At 32.8% G+C, this 23126-nt stretch overlaps 1 protein-coding gene across 1 annotated transcript; it reads right to left on the reverse strand.

The window, feature by feature from the left end:
- Nucleotides 1-2853: 2853 nt before the first annotated feature.
- Nucleotides 2854-8111, reverse strand: LOC139853117 (uncharacterized). Its single transcript, XM_071842494.1, has 11 exons — nucleotides 7813-8111; nucleotides 7628-7675; nucleotides 7229-7396; nucleotides 7035-7101; nucleotides 6491-6555; nucleotides 4913-4988; nucleotides 4427-4545; nucleotides 4268-4347; nucleotides 3979-4048; nucleotides 3621-3698; nucleotides 2854-3093 (listed from the first exon to the last, which is right to left on the reverse strand). The coding sequence occupies exons 1-11, from the start codon at nucleotides 8050-8052 to the stop codon at nucleotides 3016-3018; spliced, it is 1089 nt and encodes a 362-aa protein (XP_071698595.1). The 5' UTR covers nucleotides 8053-8111; the 3' UTR covers nucleotides 2854-3015.
- Nucleotides 8112-23126: the final 15015 nt, after the last annotated feature.

A 23126-nucleotide genomic window follows, 5' to 3' on the forward strand; every position in this document is an offset into this window, starting at 1 on the left:
CAATTTGTTGTTCTACAATTATTTGTTCTACAATTATTTGTTCTACAAAATAAAGATGCGGCTCAAATTTGTTCTAATACAACAAAATGATTCGCCCTTGTTTTTTTTTTTTTTTTTGTTCGACTAACCCTACTTTTTGTTCGGCCGCGTCAATTTATTGTTCGACTATGAGTTCTCAGGTTCTCACAGTACTAAAGTTCTCAGGGGATCCATCCCATATATATATATATATATATATATATATATATATATATATATATGTATATATATATATATATATATATATATATATATATATATATATATATATATATATATATATAGAGAGAGAGAGAGAGAGAGAAGCACTTTTTTGGCGAAGGGGAAGCAAATTATTATTTTTTATTTTTTCATTTTTTGAAAAAACTTTGTTCACGAACATTATAGATTAGATGAAAATATGAACATTTAAAAAAGACACTTTGTGATGAATGTCATTATTTTGGCGGGAAAATGCTCGAAGAAAAAAATAAAAACATTCAATGCATTGAATGTTTTGCTGCTGAGTTTATTTGCATCGTTTTGTTTTCATCTTGTGTGAAGTGTTTTTTTCGAATTTAGCCCGATTTAGAGTTTAGGGTTTTGGGTTTTGGGTTGAGGGTTTACTCCGTAAACCCTCAACCCAAAACCATAAACCCTAAACCCTAAACCCTAAACTCTAAATCGTTCGTGTTAAAATATTCAATCTAAACCCTAAACCCTAATTTCTAAACCCAAAACCCTAATTTCTTAACCCTAATAGCTAAACCCTAATTTATAAACCCCTAATTTCTAAACCCTAATTTCTAAACCCTACTTTCTAACCCCTTAAAAAAAACTCAGCAGCAAAACATTCAATCCATTGAATTTTTTTATTTTTTTCTTCGAGCGTTTTCCCGCCAAAATAATGATATTCATCACAAAGTGTCTTTTTTAAATGTTCATATTTTCATCTAATCTATAATGTCCGTGAACAAATTTTTTTCAAAAAACGAAAAAAAATTACTTCCCCACTTTCTCCCAAAAAAGTGTTTCCCTCTTGATTAAATCTATATATATATATATATATATATATATATATATATATATATATATATATAGGGGCAGGATCAATGGGGAAGTAACCAATCGGGGGGAAGCGGGGGGAAGCAAAAAAAAAAAAATTTCGTTTTTTTTGAAATTTTTTTTTCCCGACATCAAGATCACACGAAAATATGAACATTTAGAAGAGACACTTCGTGTTGAATGTTATTATTTAGGCGGGAAAACGATCGACAAAAATAACATTCAAGATAATATTGTTCGTGAAGAATATGAACGTTTTTTTTTCTTCATGTTTTGTGAAGTAAAATTTAGCTCGATTTAGAGTTTAGGGTTTAGGGTTTAGGGTTTGGTGTTTTGGGTTTATTCCATAAACCCAAAACACCAAACCCTAAACCCTAAACCCTAAACTCTAAACCGTTCGTGTTAAAAACTCAATCTAAATCCCAAATCTAAACCCTAAATCTAAGCCCTAAACCCTAAATCTCTAAACCCTAATATCTAAACCCTATAAACCCTAATATCCAAACCCTAACATCTAAACCCCAATAGCTAAAACCTCAAAATACGCTCGAAAAACACGATAATTGTTATATATTACTTCTTCGAGCGTTTTCCCGTCAAAATAAAAACATTTATCACAAAGTGTCTCTACTAAATGTTCATATTTTCATCTCATCTATAATGTTCGTGAACAAAGTTTTTTCAAAAAACGAAAAAAAAAGTTTTTACTTCCCCCCGCTTCCCCCCGAATGGTTACTTCCCTCTTGATCCTACCACTATATATATATATATATATATATATATATATATATATATATATATATATATATATATATATATATATATATATATATGGGCAGGATCAATGGGGAATTAACCAATCGGGGGGAAGCGGGGGGAAACAAATTTTGTTTTTTTTCCTTTTTTGAAAAAACTTTGTTCACGAACATTATAGATTGGATGAAAATGTGAACATTTAAAAAATACACTTCGTGATGAATGTTATTATTTTTGCGGGAAAACGATCGACACAAATAACATTCAAGATAATATTGTTCGTGAAGAATGTTAACGTTTTTTTTTTTTTTTTCATGTTTTGTGAAGTAAAATTTAGCCCGATTTAGAGTTTAGGGTTTAGGGTTTGGTGTTTTGGGTTTATTCCATAAACCCAAAACACCAAACCCAAAACCCTAAACCCTAAACTCTAAACCGTTCGTGTTAAAAACTCAATCTAAATCCTAAATCTAAACCCTAAATCTAAACCCTAAACCCTAAATTTCTAAACCCTAATATCTAAACCCTAATATCTAAAACCTCAACATACATTCGAAAAACACGATAATTGTTATATATTACTTTTCGAGCGTTTTCCCACCAAAATAAAAATATTTATCACAAAGTGTCTTTATTAAATGTTCATATTTTCATCTAATCTATAATGTTCGTGAACAAAATTTTTTCAAAAAACGAAAAAAAAAATATATATATTTGCTTTCCCCGCTTGCTCCCGCTTGGTTACTTCTCTCTTGATCCTACAACTATATATATCTCAATGGGCCTGGAGACTGTTAATTATAAAATGCTGATACGAGCAAGCCTGCGAGTTACACTCACGACTACATATTAACTACGTCTGAAAGAACTTCAATTTCATCTTTTATAATTTATTTTTCTTAAAAACTTAAGCAGTTAATAATAATTTCTGTATGTTATATTGAATTAACCCAAATGTTGTCACAACCTAGAGTGGATATTGTTTTGGACTGGGGGCGTATGATATCCATCACGAAATTAAAAGACCAAAGTACACCTTATATGCAACAAAACAGAAAGAACAAGCTAGATAATTGATATCAAAATTTCAAAATTAAACCCCCTAAAACAAACGGCATATGCGACTTCAACTACAACACATGACTATGAATAGATGATAAAACAATCAAAATACGCAAATCATCCAATTAAATTAGACTTTTGTAATACACGGTCGATTGGTTCTTGGAAATACTGAAGTGAGATGAAGACCGCTTCCTGTAAGCAATAATTGAACAAATTATAAGTTCCCAAAACATATAAATTGTTAATGTTTTTCATAAAGTAGGGTCACCTAAGAGTTATTGCTGCCATGAATCACACCTGAGACCTCCATTTTAGAATCTCAAGGATTCAACGAATTACGGCTCAAACACACCTAAGTGCAATATTGTGCATGTTTATTTAGAATGAAACCGGGCGTCGAAAACGCGCAACCGTGCGTCAAAAGCTCGAAACCGCACCTCGGAACCGCGGGTCGGAAACCGGGCGTCGAATAACGCGCGTCGAAAACAGGGTCGAAAAACATGCGTCGAAATCGCGTGTCGAAATCGAATCTTTTGAAGTAAACACATTTGGATCTTCAAGTAATTTTCTATTATGTGATTGGACCCATTTGGGTCTTGAAATAGTTTTTGATATTATGTGTTTGGACCCATTTGGGTCTTCAAGTAAACCCAATGGACCCATTTTTGAAGCATTCGGTCTTGTTTGCCAGGTCTAAGGTATTAGATGTAAGAACATACCTCTGTTCGAATTGTTCTGCTTCCTTGATGAGGGCATATGTTCAGATACGCATTGAAAACCTCCCTTGGATCTTTTCCCTGAAATAAATAATTAGATAATTATTTATCTAGTAGCCTTTCACGTACTTCCAAAATGTCAACAGGTTGATCATGAAGTACTATTGTTCATGGTTCACTTCACACGACATACTTTACTCATTTTACGCATATTTGCAACATACTTTATATTTAATGATTTAAATAGTTGAACAAAATAGTTAAAATAGATGGTTCATGAACCTGAAGAGAAACGTGAAAATGTATAAATATATCTACGATATATAATGTTACAAATCATAAAAATTTGAGAAACAGGGACCTTGAAGTTTTTGTCTTCTTCAATGCACTCTTCCAATCCAGCAAGCCCACCAAAAGCAATTAACAGGTGTCTGCAACCATCCAGTCATATCAAATTTCAATAAATCAGGTCAGTTTACTTGCATAGCCCACTATTTATATGGGTTGCAGTTATATTATGTCGTCAAAAATATTCATTTAATTAAGAGGGTAGCAGAAAGGTTCAGCTTTAATCTAATAACATTCATTGATGAACATGTTGAATATACTTTCCGGTGAATAAAAGGGTCCATCGACAGCCCTAACAATACCTGAAAGACGGTAACTCGAGCTCAGATGACTTGACAATACGACCATGCTCTGAGGTACCAATGAGATAATCATATCCACCCTACAAAATATATGATGTTAGATGAAAGATAACTGCCATATAACTAAGTGGACTGCTCGTAAAAATAAAATAAGAATACCTTATACGGGCAGCATTTAAGTACTGAACTGATATTCGGAGCATAACGAACTTTATAGCCCCAATACATTCCTGCTTCTTCCCTAGGCTTGGACGATGTCACCACCTGGTGAGGATGATCTATAAAGAACACAGCAAACAACTCAGCCTCGTATATGACAGATGAAATATGTTCAGAAAACTGAAATTACTAGATACCAAAGTTCAATATTAGAATTATTCATTCAGTCATTCAAATCTACAAAAGAAATTTTGTTCCACTTTTCATGTTGCAAGCCTATATATGTGTTATTTTTGCACCTCAAGTAAAACCGTTGTAATCAAATGCTATATTATTCATATGGAATTCTTAGCGGTTGAAAAAGAATTTTTGGAATCACTATAAAAAAAATTGGTGTTTGCTCCTATGTGGTTGTAATAGTTTAATTAAAAGAGAAATTCAAATATTGTATTGATTATGCTCTGAATATAAATAATTGTACAATACCATCCAGTATCCGATCGGTTCCCATGTCTACGGTTACTCTTGTTCCAGGCTCAAGTGTTTGATCAATTACCACATTCTGCAGGGATAGAGAATTTAATTAACAAACACATAAACAGCAACTAGAATGATAATATTTGACTAAATAAGTCAACCTACAGTAAAAATCTATGAACCATGTATGATGTCATTCCATGGTTGGGATAAAAGCATATAGAAGTTATGTCCAAACAACAGCAATATCCCATGGACAATCCCCAGAGATATTCTTACTATTAGAAATTTTATTTTTTTATTGTATATACATTATGTCTTTAATACACCTAAAGCATGATAGCAACAATAGTGATAATAAACTTGGCGTTTTATGTCTTACAAATCTGCAATTTACCTAACAGATTACATAAAGAATGATACACATAATAGTAGCCTCGGCATTCTACGTTTCTACATTGTTTCTTTTGTACAGGGACATGATCATTTGTGGCACAAAGTATAATGCAACTAAACAAATTATAGTCTGTCCTTCATCAAGGAATAATAATTGCTGACATATGAAGAGAATTTCAGACATGCAATCAATTCTTTTTTCATATTCACTCAATTTTTTAGATGAATCACAAATCCAAAATAGTCAAATATTAACTTATTTACCTCAATGACTAACAGGTAAACAAGACGATTCATCACAAGAATAACTTGGACATTTATAGTTACATAGAGTATATCTAAGTATATAATTTAAATATTGCATGCTAAAATAATGTCAATAACCTGTTGTTTGACCTATTTGAGGATCTCTACCAGGGTAAACATCAGAGCATCGGGGGCATAAATGTGTATATACAAAAATACATGAGAATTAGCATAATATATCCTTCCTATTCTTCCTCGGGGTCATAGTTCTGCATTGTTTATTCTACTAAATTACATTCAACCTGAACAACCAAAAATATTGCTCTTGTTTTATACTTATTACTTTCCGGTCTGAAAAAATGGTTGTGAAACCTAAATGCATCAACATAGATACATAATGTGAAGCTTGAGCGTGACATATCTAGTACTCATCTTATGGCATTTCTATTTCTAATTGTATTATATCGATGATCGATGAAGGGTACAGCTCTAATTGTATCTCTACTTCTAATTGTATTATATCGATTCTGCCCCGACATATCATAATGGGTCAAATTAATCAGTCAGCCCCGATCAACAGGTCAAAATCGATCAACGTCAAAGTTGGCTAGCATCTTAAATAAATTAAAATTAGGGTTTTGGAGTATTTGAATAAGTGAACGATTATATAAATGTTTCTTAACAATTATGTTTAAGTTTATGTTTGTTTATATTTATGTTTATGGCATTCATCCATATTTACACTCTTAGTGATTCACAACCATGTGTAAACTATAACCACCTTTACGCTGCATCACTAAGTTACTAAGCACATACAATTTAACTGTCCATTATCAACATAATGAAATCTATTTAATCATCGATAAGAGACCATATTATAAACCACAACACCAAATGTACAAAAAAAAAAGTGATATAGCATGCAGATAACAATCCAATACATACCTTACTAAGCCCCACATCCACGAGTGTCGTGACAGAACTTGGAGCTTGTTGCGCTAGTGTGACACCTATCAAGTTATCAGCATAGTGATATCAAAATTTAGTACACGAAATTTGTTAAAGTCGGAATATTGATCAATTCAAAATAACTCTTCCAGCTACACGATCATGAAACTATAACTATATCATAATTTATGAGTTTTAAAACTAAAAATGTTCTACAATAAATTTCATTAAACCAACATGAAACGCTCTTCAATTTCAAGTATCAGTAACTATGAAACATGATCATGATAAGAAGCCTTTTCACACGAGCTGTTGCACATAATTCGATATTCCAACATTTCTTGAAGTTTATAACATTTCAGTTCATTAGGAAAGGGAAGGTGTACAAGACTATGAGCTGAAAGTAAAAATAACTTGAAACACGAAATGGTACAAAACCTTGTAAGCTTAAGCTTAGAAACATGTAAGATTCACGAAAAGTCACTTAATGTTTCTTATAAAGCAATTAAAACAGGGCATATAAGAGTAAGAAATAAACAACCTTCTCTATATGGAGCCCATTCATGCTTGCGAAGATGATGCGGGGCATCAAGAGGTGGCAGTAAACCCTATAAAATATGTCGCACAAAGCTTAAACTTTTTTTTTTTTTTTTTGCAAACCAAAGGTTAAACATTACTATATATCAAGCAGTAACTGAATAATAATTTGAGATAAGTGTAAAATAAGAGGAATACCACAAATCTTAAGCTGTTATGTTTTGGGAATAGAGCCTTTCTCAGATATTGTGGTGTCTCTAAATACTTCAAGATCCTTATTAAGAAAGCACTACCACTATCGTTTTCATCATTATCAGAAGCAGCAATTACATGTGAATCATCTTCTTGGTTATCGAATATCACAACCTGTATACTAGAACACATGAATAAACTTGAAGAACTCATGCATTTAAGCAAACACAAAAAAAACTAATATCAGTCATGTCATTACATCTCCCATATCACCACCACCACCACAACAACAAGAATGATTATTCAATGATAAATGAAGGGAACTTTTTATTCTTAGTAACTGTGATCTTAAAAAAAAAAAATGCACTCATCTTGAAATACTAGTGAAAAAGGGTAATAAAGCACCTCGTCAATTCGGAATATAGTGGCAGCACGGGCAATTTGGCCAGCAAGCTGCAAACAAACAGAAAGGACAAAGTTGAATTCACACAGCTATAAATATAAAAAACAACTAAGTAAATATAGAGGTATTTGTATGGTAGACATTTTATCAAACACTTGGTGTGCAATAAAGGAAAAATGAGTTATACCCGAGTAGCGAGCTCGAAAGACTGGGTATTGTCGATGATGGAGCCAGGAAGGGCGATGGTTACAGTAGGACGACTAATATTAGTACTAACATCAACACTAACAGAAGCATCATTATCATCGGTAATTATATCGTGGTGTTTCTTCTTCTTCTTCTTCTTTTTGTTTTTCTTTTCACTATCATGACAACTGTTGCTGCCGCCGCCGTTAGGCAGTTGTTCGTCTCTCTTCTTTTTACCCATTGCTCACTCACTCACTTTGCAACTTTTATGGTTTTTTATGTTATAATTTTTTTTTTTTTTTTTTTTTTTAGGGATGAAAAGTGTAGGAACGATGACGACTGCTAAAGTTTTGATTAAAAACAAAAGGTTATACAATACCGTGCAACTAGGGTGTCAAACTGAGCTCGAAACCTTGAACTTTTAATAATAATTTTTTTTTTTTTTTTATTTTCAATTAACATACAAAATGAAAAAAGTAAAAATGGTGTTAACCCCAAAATGCAAAAAGTAAAAATGGTATTAACCGTATTGATTAATCAATAACGCCTTAAAATAAATTTTTTTTACAGCAGTTAGAATCACTCGGTGGACTTAACTATTCACGCATTCATCTTCTACACATTTATACATGTCCCCAACTGCGTGCCCAGAAGGAAATCTGCACCAATCACATACGGGCATGGACGGTAACCCCCTACCCCCCAACGCGATGTGGAAAAGATACTATGGGTAGAACTTCATGGCAGAGATGAAATTGTGGGTTAATATGTAGCCAACGGTGGTCGACTCCTGACCTCCCCTAAAGGAGGCAGGTCACCAACCGCCGGACCACATCACAACTTCAAAATAATTTTATTTTAACGTTTTTAATACAAAAATCATTCGAAATATATATTTAAATTTAAATAATAAAGAAATTCTCCATAGGGTTAAATTACTTTCACTATATATATATATATATATATATATATATATATATATATATACATATATATATATATATATATATATATATATATATATATATATATATATATATATATATATATATATATAGGTAGGATCAGTGTTGCAGATCTCGAAATTTCTCGGCGAGATCTCGGGGAGATCTCGGTTTCAAAACTCAGCCGAGAATATTTTCCCATCTCGTTGAGATTTCTCGGTCAACGGTTAAAATCTCGGTCAACGCCACGATTTCTCGGATTTTCTCGGTGAGATCTCGGATTTTCTCGTAATTTCTCGGATTTCCTCGCAATTTCTCGGATTTTCTTCTAATTTTTCGCTCATTTCTCAAATTTTCTCGTAAAAATCCATATAAATATACATATATTTATATATTTATACATATTTATATTAAAAAAACTAGAAAGTCAACACAAGTCAACGTCCGAGATCTCCCCGAGATTTTTCCGAGATGCCGAGATCTCCTCAAAAATGTCCAAACGAGATCTCCCCGAGATCCGAGTTCTCCAACCTTGGGTAGGATCAAGAGGGAAGTAACCAATCGGGGGGAAGCGGGGGAAGCAAAAACGTTTTTTTTTTCGTTTTTGAAAAAATTTTGTTCACGAACATTATAGATGGGATGAAAAGATGAACATTTAGTAGAGACACTTTGTGATAAATGTTTTTATTTTGGCGGAAAAACGCTCGAAGAAGTAATATATAACAATTATCGTGTTTTTCGAGCGTATGTTGAGGTTTTAGCTATTGGGGTTTAGATATTAGAGTTTATAGGGTTTAGATATTAGGGTTTAGAAATTTAGGGTTTAGAGTTTAGATCTAGGGTTTAGATTTAGGGTTTAGAATGAGTTTTTAACACGAACGGTTTAGAGTTTAGGGTTTAGGGTTTGGTGTTTTGGGTTTATTCCATAAACCCAAAACACCAAACCCTAAACCCTAAACTCTAAATCGGGCTAAATTTTACTTCACAAAACATGAAAAAAACGTTCATATTCTTCACGAACAATATTATCATGAATGTTATTTTTGTCGATCGTTTTTCCGCCTAAATAATAACATTCATCACGAAGTGTCTCTTCTAAATGTTCATATTTTCGTGTGATCTTGATGTCGGAAAAAAAATCCGAAAAAAAAACGGAAAAATTTTTTTTTGCTTCCCCCCGCTTCCCCCCGATTGGTTACTTCCCCATTGATCCTGCCCCTATATATATATATATATATATATATATATATATATATATATATATATATATATATATATATATATATATATTCTCCGTCTCATTACAAGTGCCCACCTACTTCTTGCGCACATTTTTATGAAATTCCACTAGCTCCATTATCCACCAATAAGAAATTGTGACGACCCGCCAAAATCGCCAATGACGACGCCGTCAACTTATGTCCCGTTACGTGGTCATAGTCCCTAAATGAGACGTGTTTGACCAAAATTATGTCACATTCATTTGAAACGTGTAGGACTTTCAAAGTTTTAAGTTTACCCAACGATTCGACAACAAGTTTAAGTTTACAAAAGTTATAAAGTATAAATGAAATAATTTGTGACATAATATAAGTTGAAATCACTGATGCTATCAATAGCGTATGCATGTATGCTTGACTCCAAGCAAGAAATCAAAGTGTAAGCAGAAGCATGTATCAAGTAGCCAATCAAGAACCTGAGAAACATATAGAAAACTATCAACGAAAAACGTTGGTGAAATCATAGGTGTAATTGTAAACGTTGTTTTTGAACCACAAGATTTAGTATTTCCATAACGTTGATTATCCAAATCGTTTACATTCCAAAAGTTGTTGTATCACGAGCACTCAATTATCAAAACTTAACTGTATATGAACCCCGTTATCATAGTGTTAGAACCTACGCTATACCCGAAAATATATTTCATTCGCCAACGGTAGCGAACCGTCTGAATGAGGGTCTGTCAAACCTGTATGGATCCACACAACATAAGTTCTCGCTTACACCCTGCAAGTCTAACTAATGATAATTGAATTGAGGCTTTTTGTTCTAACTCGTACGTAGAATGTTTGTTTTCGTACTTGTGTTCAAAGCATAGAAGTATAAAACGTATATGTTTCTCATCCCATAATTTAAAAGAGTAAAAGTTGTTGAAAAGGTGGGACTATGATCTCACCTTGAGTGCACGAGTATAAAGGTACTTCACAAAGTAAACGTGTGCAAGAACTGATGCTAGTCTTGACCTAAACAAGTAGGTTGTATCAATACCGGTAAAATATGAGGTCAGTCAAAATTGTTCAATTAGACATATGGCTCGTTACTACTCGATTATATAGCATGTGAGTCAAATTGTCAAGTTTCATGCAAGACATAAGTATAAAAGAAGATTAGAACGATTACATAAGTTTTTGGTTAAGTTTGACTAAAAGTCAAACTTGGTCAAAGTCAATGTCAACGGGTCGGGTCGGGTTGGGTATCTGACTATTGTTCAATAATAAGCATGTTGGCCAAGTTTCATGTTAATCGGAGTTGCGAGTAAGCGGGAATGGAATTGTGAAAACACAAAATAAATTTGATCAGGCCTTTCTCCGCGATCGCGAAGTTTCAGGCACACAGGGCTCCGCGATCGCGAAGCCTTGTTTCCAGGTGCTGTTGCTGAGTTTTTGACTAGTCTCGAATCAAACTTCTTTCATTCATAACTAATGAACCAAAAACACTAAAAACGCATAGCATACATCGTTGGAAAGGTATTTTAACAAGGAATACAACTAAACACATATCATCAACCAAATCCATCATTTACGATAACTAAATCCTCGTCGAATGATCATTGAATGTTCATCTTTAATGCTTCAAGTTCGTAAATGCAATTTGATGATTCGGGTAGGGGTGTGCATGGTACGGGAAGAACCGAAGACCGTACCGGACCGAACCAATTTCGAACCGAACCGAGCTTTTTCGGTCCGGTCCTTGGTTCATAATTTTACGGATTTTCGGTCTTCGGTCCGGACCGAACCGGACCAAAATCGAAAAAAACACTAAAAATACTCGAACCGTACCGTACCGAACCGAACCGATAATATTTGGTTCGGTCCTCGGTCCATGTTTTTGCTTTAAATTGGGATTCGGGACGGAACCGGACCGAACAAGTTTGGTCCGGAACCTTACCACGCACACCCCTAGATTCGGGAAATAAATGCACACATATGATATGCCGTTTCGTAGGTAATTATGCATACAATACAACTAAACACTCACCAATAACATCTCATAGCATTTAATGCATCAAAAGTTCATTTTAAATTCTATCAAACCCTAACCAAAAAACACAAATTCAATAATCATGTTAGTGAAGTTTTCCAAGTCAACCTATACATCAAATTGACACTAATGGTGCTAGTAATACATTTAATACATGAACTTTAACATATAACAACATTTAATCAACCAAAACCCAAGATTAAACAAGTCACTTTTCAAGTTTATGCTAGTTACACAAAAATGACAAGAACAAGCAAACAATTCACATATTCATGTTAGACTTGAGCCATAGACACTAACCAAGAACAAGAAATCTAGAGTTTTAGAAAAGTTTACCCCAAGTAATGAAATTGGTATCAAGTTGTAGATGATGAAGAGAGGATTCTAAATATGTAATTTGTTTTATTGTGAGCTTCCTTGAAATGATTTAGATGATGAATCTTTGTTTGAAGAGAAAATGGAGAAAAAGTGGAAGTAGCAAAAATGGTGGGAGGTGAAATGAATGGTGGGGAGTGGGGTTTGACTAGTTAACCTAGTCACTAGTTTGGCCCCTTGGAAACATTAGTCCCTCGAATTAAAAGCGGGTGCGTGAATTAACCATACGAATTATCTTAAATATGCTAGAGTAACCGAGAGATGTTATAATTAAATAACGGACTTTAATATAATTAAACGGAAGATACGAATTTAGATAGCGAAATATATTATATAAAAAAATACACGAGCGTTAATATAAATTAACGGACAAAGGCGGGTTATTACATTACCTACTCCTTAAAAGAAATTTCGTCCCGAAATTTAGTTGGAAGTAGTAGTCGTTGTTTCTTCCTCGAGACCTTGCGTTGCCAATTCTACGAATAAGTGAGGATACTTCCTTTTCATGATCTTGTCTTTCCCACGTAAACTCGGGTCCTCTTTCGGCATTCCAACGAACTTTGACAATCGGGATTTTACTTTTTTTTAGCTTCTTAATGGAGTGGTCCATAATTTCAACCGGTTCTTCCACGAAGTGAGGTTTGTCATCAATTGTAAGCTCATCGAAAGGAATAACAAGTTCTTGTTCCGCAAGACACTTCTTTAAATTTGATTCATAGAATGTAGGATGAACGGAAACTTAATTGAGTTGGTAGATCTAATCGATAGGCGATGGGCCCAATACGTTCCAAAATTTCAAAAAGACCAGTATCGCGGATTTAGTTTTCCACGTTTTCCGAAACGAATTACACCTTTCCAAGGGGCGACTTTTAACATCACACGGTCGCCCACTTGAAATTCGAGGGGTTTCTGTCTAGCATCGGCATAACTTTTTTGGCGACTACGAGCTGTCTTGAGCCTTTCTTGAATTTGAAAAATTTTCTCGATAGTCTCATGAATAATCTCGGGCCCGGTGAGGTGTCCATCACCCACCTCAGCCCAACAAATGGGAGAACGACATTTTCGGCCATATAAGGCTTCAAAAGGCGCGGCTTTAATACTCGAATGATAATTATTGTTGTAAGAGAATTTGGCTAAAGGCAAATACTTTTCCCACGTGAATTTGAAATTGATAACACAAACTCGTATTATGGCTTCCAAAGTTTGAATCGTACGTTTGCTTTATCCGTTGGTTTATGGATGATACGCGGTACTTATATCTAATCTGTTCTTAAAGTTTCTTGTAAGGTACCCCAAAATCTAGAAATGAAACGAGCATCTCAATTCGAGATAATTGACAATGGCACACCGTGTTGGAATAGAATTCCTTCAATGTATAGTTGTGCAAGTTTTCCCATCTTGTCGGTTTCTGAAAACCTTTGATAAGATTATTCCCCCTCGTGGTGAATACTGGTATATTGTGTGGAGTCTCTCTCCATTGAGAGATCAGGTGGTAAGATCTCCTTATACGGAAGCACGAGTGTAATGATAGAAGAAGTTTTCATCTTGATATAGCCACCTCGTGCATCTTGTGGTCAAAATTTGAGACTTGGTGGAAACGAGATAGTACACATAGTTATATATATATATATATATATATATATATATATATATATATATATATATATATATATATATATATATATATATATATATATATATATATTGGAGTTGAGTAGTAGCTGGCCATTTATCAGAAGCATAAGGATGATAAGTCAATGAAGAAAGATGTATCCTTGGATTGTGTTATCAATATTCTCGGGGTTTTCAGATGGTAGCAAAGAAAATGACAGGGTCATGTAACATGATATGTGGTGATGAGAAGGTGGATCGAGCCCATAATTAGGTACTCAAATTCTTCCGGCAAAACAACGAATTTCAGTTTTCTTTGATTTCGAGTCGAGACAGGAGGCCCTTTCAGGTGTTCACTTAGAAATATTTTCATATTTGAGAGCCCCATCTTGGGCTACACGAATTTGGCTAGTAAGGTTGGTGTAGATAATCACGTTTAAGGTTCGGACACGGAGAGGTTTAATTCTTTCCTTTCGGCTCAAGGCATCGGCTACAACATTTTCCTTTCTCGGATGGTAACGAAGTTCACAATCACAATCATTCAATGTTTCAATCCATCGTCGTTGTCTCAGGTTGATTTATTTTTTATTGAAAATGTGTTGGAGGCTTTTATGGTCGGTGAGTGCGGTACTTTTCGTTCCATAAAGATAGTGTCTCCACATTTTAAGTGCAAAGACAACGGCTCCTAATTCAAGATCGTGTGTCTTGTAGTTTTGTTCGTAAATTTTCAATTTTCGGGAAGCGTAATCAAAAACTTTCTTTAGTTGTATTAACACACCCAAAACCTTGTTTGGAGGCATCACGAAATACCACAACATCATCATTGCCTTCGGGAAGAGATAAGATCGGTGCGGTGGTTAACTTCTTCCTTAAGATTCGAAATGCCTTGTTCGGTGGACCAAACGAATTTCTTTCCCTTGTGAGTTAACGGGGTTAGAAGACGAGCAATAGGGAAAAAGTCGGAAATGAACCTTCGATAATAACCGGCGAGACCCAAAAATTTACGAATATGAGTCAGAGTCGTGGGAGTCTCCCAATTACTTATGGCTTCGATTTTTGCAGGATCGACTTTAATACCTTGACCACTAACAACATGGCCTAGAAATTGGACTTCGTTTAACCAAAATTCACACTTGGAGAACTTGGCATAGAGTTGTTCTTTTCTCAAGAGTTCGAGCGTAAGACGAAGATGTTGTTCGTGTCCCTTTTTTCACTTTTGGAGTAGATTAAGATGTCTTCGATGAAACTCGATGATGAATTTGTCTAGATAAGGCTTGCATACGCGATTTATAAGATCCATGAATATGGCCGGGGCATTAGTTAAACCGAAAGGCATTACAAGAAATTCATAACAACTACAGCGAGGCATTAGTTAAACTTTGCCGGTTAGCGCCCAAAACGGCTATGATATTACCCTAAAGTGTTCCAAAACGACTATGACATCACTTGATCATTGTGTGCATATAGACAAGCTAATACTCACACCATGTGCACAAAACGGCTATGTGCACAATTATTAAATGTGGACAAAACGGCTATGCCTCACATCTATAGTCATGAAACGGCAATGTGACTCATGGTCAAATAATCGCATTATAATAATTATATCAGGTCCACAACCTTTTGTCGCATGTAGTGCACAAAACCCGGCTATTGTGACACTATTCCCAAAGGTGTCCAAACGGCTATCGTTGCATTGATGTGCACCAAAACCCGGTTATTGCAATCGCGCACAAGCAAATAAATTATATGCATACATGTATAACTATTCCACTCACCTTGAAGTCTTGATGGATGCCAAACCAAAATCCATAATCGCCAATGGAACGTACCTATTCCATTTATCACATAACAAACAACACAATTAGGGTGGTTTACAACCCAACCCATATTGACAACTAGTGCAAATTCGACCCAAATGTCCTTCTAAGCACAAACCGTGCCAAACTAACCCATAATCACTAACACAAGTGAGAATGGTCCTAATACACCAATTAAATCTAATCATAAGGGTTAAATACCCATCTTGCCTAATTTGGCACCTAAACCCTAATTTTAACCCATTTCAAAATTAGTCAACCCAAATACACCCATATGGGTTCCAATACTTCCAAAATCACTAAACTAAGTGATTACATCCAAAATCAAAGCCTAATCATGGCCAAAACGTCAACCAACCCAAAACCCACCAAGTATAAAAAATAACTAGCCACCATAAACCCACTTCATCATCTAAATGAGTTTCACAACTAACAAGCTCAAAATCCTAACTTGAATATCAAATCATAAAGATGAAATTCGGAGGTGAAACTTACCAATACGCCCAAAATGATGTCGTTGACGAGTAGAACAACTTTAACTCTTGCACTTTAACCCGAATCAACCTTCTTCTTCTCCAAATGGAGCTTTCTCAAACTAAAAATGGGTTTCTCTCACTAGGGTTTGAAGAGAGTGTTTGTGTGGGTGAAAAGAGGATAAGAATGATCAATGGATCAGTTTTAATGGCTCAAAACCGACCCCAAGTGAAAAGACCCAAATGCCCTTCATTTAAATCTTCAAAATTCCAAACAGCACCCGATTGGAACCAAAAGCAGTGCTCCTAGACCAAAAGCGGTGCTTTTGGAGCCTTCCAGCTCATAACTTGAAATTAAAAACGTCCGGGCTGGAATTACGGTCGTCTGGACTTTTGATTCGCCTCAATCCGAGTTCGTATGAGAAAGTTAAGACCAAATTGGTGAAAGTGCGCATAACCTCTCTTTACACGCTCCATTCTCCACGTTTCCAACACCCGACACCTCAAACATTATATTATTAATAAAATAATATACTTCATCATTTAAACACCTCTCATAACATTTGCGCTACGAAAAATGGGGTGTTACAACTCTCCCCCACTTAAACTAGATCGCGTGCTCGCGTTCCTAGTCACTTAACCAATCCGGACCTACACTCTACGGTCCTTCAGCAATCGTTCCAATCCGACTTCCACCACCACTCGAAGATTATTCCATTTACCAAATACACACTTGCACGCGTTTCGAGGCATGCAATGCACACAACAACTGAAGTCTACAACGACCACTTAGAATACGCGGAACCACCATGTCTTCTTCTGACTCCTCTAGGAAATTCTTCTCAAAGAGTCACCTTCAACAACTAAATCGTCACCCGCAATTTATCGAATCCGCAACTCCGAGCACTAAAACTTGCTCCGTCCCTCACATCGGGAAAATTCGACTTATCTCGTACCGAGATATCAACTCCTTAGCGTACCCATACCAAGTACAATGATAAGGTAACCATGTACCAAAATAAGGTCAACAACCAAACCGATGAAGACCGAATAAAAGTGAATCCTTACAGATAACACTTACCACCTATCCTTCCCCGTAGTGCACAAACATAGCTAAGACGCAACTACCGCAATTATGTGAGCAAAGCACGGATATTGCATCGCTAATCACGTAACATGTGTGACGACCCAGAAATTTCCGACCAAATTTAAACTTAATCTTTATATGATTTCGACACAATAAGCAAAGTCTGTACTGTTAAGTCTCAAAATTTTTGAACTTTTTATGTGGATTCAGTTTAGCCTTTGACTAATTCCAACGATTCACGAACCCTTAATTAAAAATTGAAATGTACATATAAATAATTATACATGTAAATACTTACATATTATAAATTAAATATATCAATGAACTATTATGTGATTTAGTTATTATGAAAGATAACTTAGGATAATTAAAACTTGTTATTTGAAACTGTTTAATTTAATATAGAGAGTATATCGAATATGGATAGTTTCGAGCATAAGTTGTCAAAGTAACAAAATATTAAATGTATACTTTGAGTTTATTTGTTTCAATATGTATCGGATATAGTTAGTACATAATAAAATCGGATATTTAAAAACATAATTTTATATATAGTAGTGTGAATATATATGGTTTCTATACATAATTATTGATTATATGTAAATTGTAACATATTAAAAAGTATAAGTATTAAATATTCAATTATATAATACATACTATAAATATTATTAATACATTAAATTAACTACAAGATAAAATATAGTTATTTTATTAATAGTGTTAATATTACTTTCATTATTATAAAAATAAAAACTAATACTAACATAAATATCAGTATTACAAATATTATTATTTATAACACATAAATATGAAATTTGATACATTATTATCAATATTATTGTTTCACTATTAGTATCATTGTTATTATGATTGGTGGTAAAATTATAATTATTATGATTATCCTTATTATTATCAATAAAAATTATCATTTTATTATTCTTATCATTATTTATATTTATCATTACTACTATTATTAGTATTATTGTGATTATTAATATAATTATCATTTGTATTATTATTATCATTAGTATTAAGTATTAGTTTCATTGATATCATTATTATCTTTATCATTAATGTTATTCTAATACTAATATTAATGTATATATTATTATTATTTTTTTAAAGTATTATTATTAATACATTTATTAAATAACAATATTAAATATATTATATATATATATATATATATATATATATATATATAAACTGTTAAAGGCGAATAATCTGTTTTATTTATTTGTCTGTTCCAATAGTTTCTTTGCCCGTGATTTGTTCTGTCGACTACGACCATAATACAGACAACCATAAATCCAATCAGATTATTAAATCCATTGTATTTTAACACTTTACAAATCCCCATTTTTATTCGAAAGAAAGAAAGAACAGAAGTTAATCAGGAACATAAACCGTTCCCCTGCTCACGTTAACTTTTAACCAAAAACTTGCAATCGATCCAATTTTCAAAAACTAAGAATACATATGTGTTAGGAATTACCTACTCAATCTATCTGTAAGATTTCGAGCTCCAATTTCCTCTCTTGATTCCAAATTTTCGAAGTCAAACTTAATTTTCAAAAGTCAACAGGTATGTTCATCGTAAAAATTCGAACGTGTTGTGACATTTCTGTTGAAATTGATCATCCATATAGTTTCTATAAAAGATTCAGAGCATATTTCGTGTTATAAGTTTTTTCTAAAACGGCCTACAAATCAAAATCATATTTTATTTTTTTGTGTTCTTCATTCGTGAACCAGTCCAGCCTGTTTTGATTTAATTTTTTTTTAAAACGTGTCTGTTAATTACAAAATTACAAGTTGTTTCTGTTTATGTTTTAATACTACATCAAACATTGATTCGAAGTTGGAATATCGTTACTGGTCGATTCAGTTTTTTCGTGGGGAAGAAGAAGAGTAAACAGAAGGATAGGATTAATATATTTATGATTCATAATAATTCATAAAAACTGTTTGGAACAGATGGTTAGGAGATGATTTGGGTTAACGTGAGGTCTCGGGTTCGATCCCTGCGTGGTTCAGTTTTTTTTAAAAAAGGGTTCTAAGGTAGTTTTTCTTTTCTTTTATTATTATTATTATTATTATTATTATTATTATTATTATTATTATTATTATTATTATTATTATTATTATTATTATTATTATTATTATTATTATTATTATTATTATTGTTATAATTGTTAGTGTTATTATTATTATGGTTATGGTTATCATTAAGGTTATAAACATTATTATTAATATTACATGTATAAGTATTATAACTATTATCATTATCATTATTATAAGTATTAATCATATTATTATTGCTAGTAACCTTATCATTTTAGTATTATTACCATTATTATGATTATAATTATTGTTATTATTAGTATTATAATTATTATCATAAGTATCATAATTGTTATTATTATTATTGACACAATTATAAGTATTATATCTATTATTATTATTATCATGGGTACTAGTCATGATATTATTCTTAATTTTAAAACTTTAATATTATTATCATTATGATGAAAAGATTTATCATGATTATTATTATGAAAATAATACAAATTATAATTATTTTTGCAAATATTAGTATTAGTATCTTTTTACAAATAACAGAATTATTAATATTAACATAAATATTATTAATTATATTATCACAGGTATTATTATTATGTAATTACTAAAATCAATATCATAACGATCATTAACAATAAAATTAATATTTTTACAAGTATTATTATTAATATCATTATTATTATCACTAATAGAGTTATTATTAACATAAATATATTATTAAAGTTACTATCTTTATTTTTACTAATATTAACTTAATATAATTTGAACTACTGTTTTGATAAACAAATGAAATATATATATATATATATATATATATATATATATATATATATATATATATATATATATATATATATATATATATAACACATATGATATAATAAAATATTTTATTATATAAATGGAATATATGAAATTTAAATATATTATTAATATAAAAATAATATCATTAATAGGTTATATATATAGATATAGATATATATATATATATATATATATATATATATATATATATATATATATATATATATATATATATATATAACTTATTAGATTACGATTATGTATATTAATATATATACAAATGATATAGGTTCGTGAATCCGAGGCCAACCCTGCATTGTTCAGTATCGTCGTATGAATATTTTTACTACAAAATATTGTAGAGTGAGTTCATTTGCTCCCTTTTACTCTTTATATTTTTGGGACTGAGAATACATGCGCTGTTTTTACAACTGATTTATTAAATGCTTTTGATATACATTTTTGAACTGCGAATACATGAAATGCTTTTATAAATGTTTGACGAGATAGACACAAGCAAAACATACCTCGAATGAATTATTATGCAGACAGAAGTTCTGTGGATTATTATTGAATTAGTCGGACGTGATAATTGCCACTAATTGTTGTGAATATTTTTCCCCTGACTATTATTGCTTGGTAACCTAAGAATTAGAATCGGGTATGGCCCTAATTCACGCGAATCCTAAAGGTAGCTACCGAGTTTAACACCCCCACCCAGAATGTTCACTAGACGGAAGAGCTAGTGGGCGTGGTGTTTAGTACTTCAAGGTTTATATATTTATACAGACGAGATGTTCTGTTTTGGGGATATTATTAATGCGCATTATATGTTAAGGTCGGTTACCAAGCCAAGCAATGAATGAAAAGTGAATGTTATGTATCGAGAGAATGATTTTATACACAGGTTATGTGTATGATATTTTTGTACACGAGATATGTGTACGGTTACTAAGATTTATGAAAATTGTTTAGTACACGAGATATGTGTACTGTATTTAAACCTTGTGGTCTATCAAAATGATGAATTTTATTGTTTACGATAAACTCATGAACTCACCAACCTTTTGGTTAAAACTTGAAAGCATGTTTATTCTCAGGTATGAAAGAAATCTTCCGCTGTGCATTTGCTCATATTAGAGATATTACTTGGAGTCATTCATGACATATTTCAAAATACGTTGCATTCGAGTCGTCGAGTTCATCAAGATTACTACTAAGTCATTTATAGTTTGGATATATTATGAAAGGGTATGCCTGCCTGTCAACTTTCGATGTAATGAAAGTTTGTCTTTTAAAACGAATGCAATGTTTGTAAAATGTATCATATAGAGGTCAAGTACCTCGCGATGTAACCAAATGTAATGTATTCGTCCAGATGGATTAGGACGGGTCATGAAAGTTGGTATCAGAGCAGTGGTCTTAGTGAACCAGGTCTGCATTAGTGTGTCTAACTGATAGTTGTTAGGAAGCATTAGTGAGTCTGGACTTCAACCGTATCTGCATGTCAAAAGTTTTTCTTATCATTTTGTGTCGAAAATTACCTGTTTATCATTCTTAGGGAATCAATTGCTCATCACTCTTAGTCTAGACACATCTTACTGCATTGATTGCATGAATAGTGTATAGACAAAAATTCATATCTTAGTGTATCTATTACTGTAGACTTTTCCTGACAGTTTTCGTAGATTCCTCCGTATCTTATGAGATTTTAGTATTATATATGCATATGTAAATTATGTATTGCAGGGTACTAATCTACATCCTATAATCTATTTATTATCGAAAATCCTTCATCTGATCGTACGAGATGAATCCCTCAACCAGATCGAGTCCCTCAGATTTCGATAGCTATTCCGACAGCTATTCCGACATGGATATTCACCTAAGCTCCGAAAGCGGTGTCACTAGAATGAATCAATCAATCTGCCATCCCTAATTCATCTGATGGGTTCGTAGACGACTTAACCAATGGAGACGCGAAGAAAGCGATCATTTCCATCCACCACATTCCCCTCTTGACGAAGAACCTGAAGCATTTACCGGCGAACCTATTCGAAACACCATTTCCACACTCATTTTCAGAGTATCTCACCACAATTATATTCTATCTAAAATTCTAAACCTTATTCACCCGCTCGTTCCGACCGACAATCATCCCGGAATAATAGAAGAAGTCAACGAACTTCGCGCTCGAGTAATCAATTTGGAAAATATGGTGCAAAATTTATCAGCTTCAGCAACAACACCGGCACTAACAGTACCATCAATAACAGCACCAGTACCATCAATAATCCATGTCTCAACATCTCATTCTGTACCTCGAGTATAATCATCGTACTACGTATCGTTCTATCTATTTTATTTTCGTTCGACATGGCAATTATGTAATCTCTAATGTTTTAGAGATTATATATTCTTGTTCTATTGGTAAATCAAATGATTTTAATATCATATTGACTCATTAAATCCATGATTACATCTGAAGAAAATATATATGTATATATGTTTTCATAAAGATTGTATTTAAAAATTCTTTCGTACAAAACTGTTAATGATGAAAATATTTTAACGGGTACGTAATACCCAAGGAATATTTAGATTTCACATTAATAAGTTACATTGTACATTCTTTAAATTTGATTCAACAGTCATTTACTATCCTACTTACATCCACAAGATATACGAATCCGTTCACCACAAAATAACCATTTTCATTCAATTTCATATTTGGATTTTGACCTATCAGAATCCAACAAGTGGCATAATGAAGAAAACATTGGACAAAATAAAATTTGTTAGAAGCAAACAAATTAACTATGAGAAAATTTTTGTTAAGAATCCACGCTAACTGTTCC

The sequence above is a fragment of the Rutidosis leptorrhynchoides genome, chromosome 6, assembly GCF_046630445.1.
Source record: "Rutidosis leptorrhynchoides isolate AG116_Rl617_1_P2 chromosome 6, CSIRO_AGI_Rlap_v1, whole genome shotgun sequence".
Classification (NCBI taxonomy): Eukaryota; Viridiplantae; Streptophyta; class Magnoliopsida; order Asterales; family Asteraceae; genus Rutidosis; species Rutidosis leptorrhynchoides.

What these genes read in the sequence shown, in the direction of transcription:
- LOC139853117 (XM_071842494.1), bottom strand. Translation starts at nt 8,052, where the DNA reads ATGGGTAAAAAGAAGAGAGACGAACAACTGCCTAACGGCGGCGGCAGC. An exon ending in ATGGGCTCCATATAGAGAAG is followed by an intron (nt 6,556 to 7,034) that starts GTTGTTTATTTC and finishes ATAACTTGATAG; the next exon opens with GTGTCACACTAGCGCAACAA. An exon ending in AAGAAGACAAAAACTTCAAG is followed by an intron (nt 3,699 to 3,978) that starts GTCCCTGTTTCT and finishes TATTTATTTCAG; the next exon opens with GGAAAAGATCCAAGGGAGGT.